Source organism: Oryx dammah, unplaced genomic scaffold, assembly GCF_014754425.2.
Source record: "Oryx dammah isolate SB20612 unplaced genomic scaffold, SCBI_Odam_1.1 HiC_scaffold_4478, whole genome shotgun sequence".
NCBI lineage: Eukaryota > Metazoa > Chordata > Mammalia > Artiodactyla > Bovidae > Oryx > Oryx dammah.
The window spans coordinates 1-3,158 of NW_024074411.1; the positions used below are offsets into that span (position 1 = coordinate 1).

The 3,158-nt window shown below is 63.8% G+C and overlaps 3 protein-coding genes across 3 annotated transcripts; all 3 read left to right on the forward strand.

The window, feature by feature from the left end:
- The first annotated feature begins 19 nt into the window (after positions 1–19).
- LOC120859911 (high-affinity branched-chain amino acid transport system permease protein BraD) lies at positions 20–730 on the forward strand. Its single transcript, XM_040235824.1, has one exon. It carries the CDS (start codon positions 20–22, stop codon positions 728–730), a length of 711 nt encoding a protein of 236 aa, XP_040091758.1.
- LOC120859912 (high-affinity branched-chain amino acid transport system permease protein BraE-like) lies at positions 727–1,986 on the forward strand. The gene has a single exon (XM_040235825.1). It carries the CDS (start codon positions 727–729, stop codon positions 1,984–1,986), a length of 1,260 nt encoding a protein of 419 aa, XP_040091759.1.
- On the forward strand, positions 1,983–2,750 carry LOC120859913 (high-affinity branched-chain amino acid transport ATP-binding protein BraF). Its single transcript, XM_040235826.1, has one exon. The coding sequence runs from the start codon at positions 1,983–1,985 to the stop codon at positions 2,748–2,750; it is 768 nt and encodes a 255-aa protein (XP_040091760.1).
- The last annotated feature ends 408 nt before the right edge of the window (positions 2,751–3,158 follow it).

Consider the following 3,158-nt stretch of genomic DNA (forward strand, 5'->3'; position numbering starts at 1 on the left):
GGAAGCCGTGCCCTTCGTGATGATCGCGGCGTTCGCCGCCACCATGATCGTCACCAGCGCCTACGGTTACAGCATCGAACGGGTGGCCTACCGCCCCCTGCGCGGCGGCAATCGTCTCATCCCGCTGATCTCCGCGATCGGTATGTCGATATTCCTGCAGAACGCCGTGCTGCTTTCGCAGGACTCCAAGGACAAGGCCATCCCCAGCCTGCTGCCTGGCAATTTCATCCTCGGTGAAAGCGCGGCCAACGGCGTGGTGGTGTCCTACATGCAGGTGCTGATCTTCATCGTCACCTTCGTCACCATGATCGCTCTGACCCTGTTCATCTCCCGCTCGCGCCTGGGCCGTGCCTGCCGCGCCTGCGCCGAAGACCTGAAGATGGCCAACCTGCTCGGCATCAACACCAACAACATCATCGCCCTGACCTTCGTCATAGGCGCGGCGCTGGCCGCCGTCGCTTCGGTACTGCTGGGCATGAACTACGGCGTGATCAACCCGCACCTGGGCTTCCTCGCCGGCATCAAGGCCTTCACCGCTGCGGTACTCGGCGGTATCGGCAGCATCCCGGGCGCAGTGCTCGGCGGCCTGCTGCTGGGCGTGGCCGAAGCCTTCGGCGCCGATATCTTCGGCGATCAATACAAGGACGTGGTGGCGTTCAGCCTGCTGGTGCTGGTGCTGCTGTTCCGTCCCACCGGCATCCTTGGCCGCCCGGAGGTGGAAAAGGTATGAGCCGCAACCTCAAATCCGCGATTTTCAGCGCCCTGCTGGTGCTGATCATCTCCTACCCGGTCCTGGGCCTGAAGCTCACCACCGTCGGCATCAGCCTGCGCGTGGAGGGCGCCACCGCCTTCGAACTCTGGTGCATCGGCGGCGCCGCGGCACTGATCTTCCTCTGGCAACTGCTGCGTGACCGCATCACTCCGACCTGGGCCCAACTGCCCAAGCTGCCCAGTGGTTCCGGCCAGCTCGGCAACTTCCTCACCCTGCCCTCCACCCAACGCTGGATCATCCTGGCGATGGTCATGGTGGCGCTGGTGTGGCCGTTCTTCGCCAGCCGCGGCGCGGTGGACATCGCCACGCTGATCCTGATCTACGTGATGCTCGGCCTCGGCCTGAACATCGTGGTCGGCCTGGCCGGCCTGCTTGATCTGGGTTACGTCGGCTTCTACGCCGTCGGTGCCTACAGCTACGCGATCCTGGCGCATTACTTCGGTCTGGGCTTCTGGATCTGCCTGCCGCTGGCCGGCATGATGGCCGCGCTGTTCGGCTTCCTGCTGGGCTTCCCGGTGCTGCGCCTGCGCGGTGACTACCTGGCCATCGTCACCCTCGGCTTCGGCGAGATCATCCGTATCCTGCTGCGCAACCTGACCGAGCTGACCGGCGGCCCCAACGGCCTGAGCATCGCCAACGAGAACAAGCCGACCCTGTTCGGTCTGTCCTTCGAGCGCCGTGTGCCGGCGGACATGCCGACCTTCCACGGCTACTTCGAACTGGCCTACAACTCGCAGTACAAGGTGATCTTCCTGTATCTGATCGCCCTGCTGCTGGTGCTGCTGACCCTGTTTCTGGTCAACCGCCTGCTGCGCATGCCGATCGGTCGTGCCTGGGAAGCCTTGCGTGAAGACGAGATCGCCTGCCGTGCGCTGGGCCTGAACCCCACCGTGATCAAGCTCTCGGCCTTTACCATCGGCGCCAGCCTGGCGGGTTTCGCCGGCAGCTTCTTCGCCGCGCGTCAGGGTCTGGTAACGCCGGAGTCGTTCACCTTCATCGAGTCGGCGATGATCCTCGCCATCGTCGTCCTGGGTGGCATGGGCTCGCAGCTGGGCGTGATCCTCGCAGCCGTCATCATGGTGATGCTGCAGGAGATGCGTGAGCTGAGCGAGTACCGCATGCTGTTCTTCGGTCTGGTCATGATCTTCATGATGATCTGGCGCCCGCAAGGGTTGCTGCCGATGCAACGTCCCCACCTGGAGCTGAAGCGATGAGCCGCACGATTCTCGAAGTAAGCGGCCTGTCCATGCGTTTCGGCGGCCTGCTGGCCGTCAACGGGGTGGGCCTGAACGTCAAGGAAAAACAGGTGGTGTCGATGATCGGCCCGAACGGCGCCGGCAAGACCACCGTATTCAACTGCCTGACCGGTTTCTACCAGCCGAGCGCCGGCAGCATCCGCCTGAACGGCGAGTCGATCGAGGGTCTGCCGGGTCACAAGATCGCCCGCAAGGGTGTGGTGCGCACCTTCCAGAACGTGCGTCTGTTCAAGGACATGACCGCGGTGGAAAACCTGCTGGTGGCCCAGCATCGCCACCTCAACACCGGCTACCTGGCCGGCCTGTTCAAGACCCCGGGCTTTCGTCGCAGCGAGCGCGAAGCCATGGATTTTGCCGCCTACTGGCTGGAGCAGGTCAACCTGGTGGACTTCGCCAACCGCAGCGCCGGTACCCTGGCCTACGGTCAGCAACGCCGCCTGGAAATCGCCCGCTGCATGATGACGCGCCCGAGCATCCTGATGCTCGACGAGCCGGCCGCCGGCCTCAACCCGCGCGAGACCGAAGACCTCAAGGCGCTGATCGGCATGCTGCGTGACGAGCACAATGTCACCGTGCTGCTGATCGAGCACGACATGAAGCTGGTGATGAGCATTTCCGACCATATCTACGTGATCAACCAGGGCACTCCCCTGGCCGACGGCACGCCGGACGACATCCGCAACAACCCGGACGTGATCAAAGCCTATCTGGGGGAGGCGTAATCCATGCTGAGCTTCAACAAGGTCTCAACCTTCTACGGCAAGATCCAGGCGCTGCACGATGTCAGCATCGAAGTGCAGAAAGGCGAGATCGTCACCCTGATCGGCGCCAACGGTGCCGGCAAGTCGACCCTGCTCATGACCCTGTGCGGCAATCCGCGCGCCACCAGCGGCAGCATCCGCTACCAGGGTGAAGAGCTGGTGGGCATGGATACCCCGGAGATCATGCGCAAGAGCATCGCCATCGTGCCGGAAGGCCGTCGCGTGTTCGCCCGCCTGACCGTCGAGGAAAACCTGGCCATGGGCGGCTTCTTCGGCGACAAGGCGGAGAATCAGGCGCAACTGGACAAGGTCCTGCACCTGTTCCCGCGCCTGAAGGAACGCTTCGCCCAGCGCGCCGGCACCATGAGC

Coding starts and splice junctions, on each gene's coding strand:
- LOC120859913 (XM_040235826.1), top strand. CDS start 1,983: ATGAGCCGCACGATTCTCGAAGTAAGCGGCCTGTCCATGCGTTTCGGC.
- LOC120859911 (XM_040235824.1), top strand. CDS start 20: ATGATCGCGGCGTTCGCCGCCACCATGATCGTCACCAGCGCCTACGGT.
- LOC120859912 (XM_040235825.1), top strand. CDS start 727: ATGAGCCGCAACCTCAAATCCGCGATTTTCAGCGCCCTGCTGGTGCTG.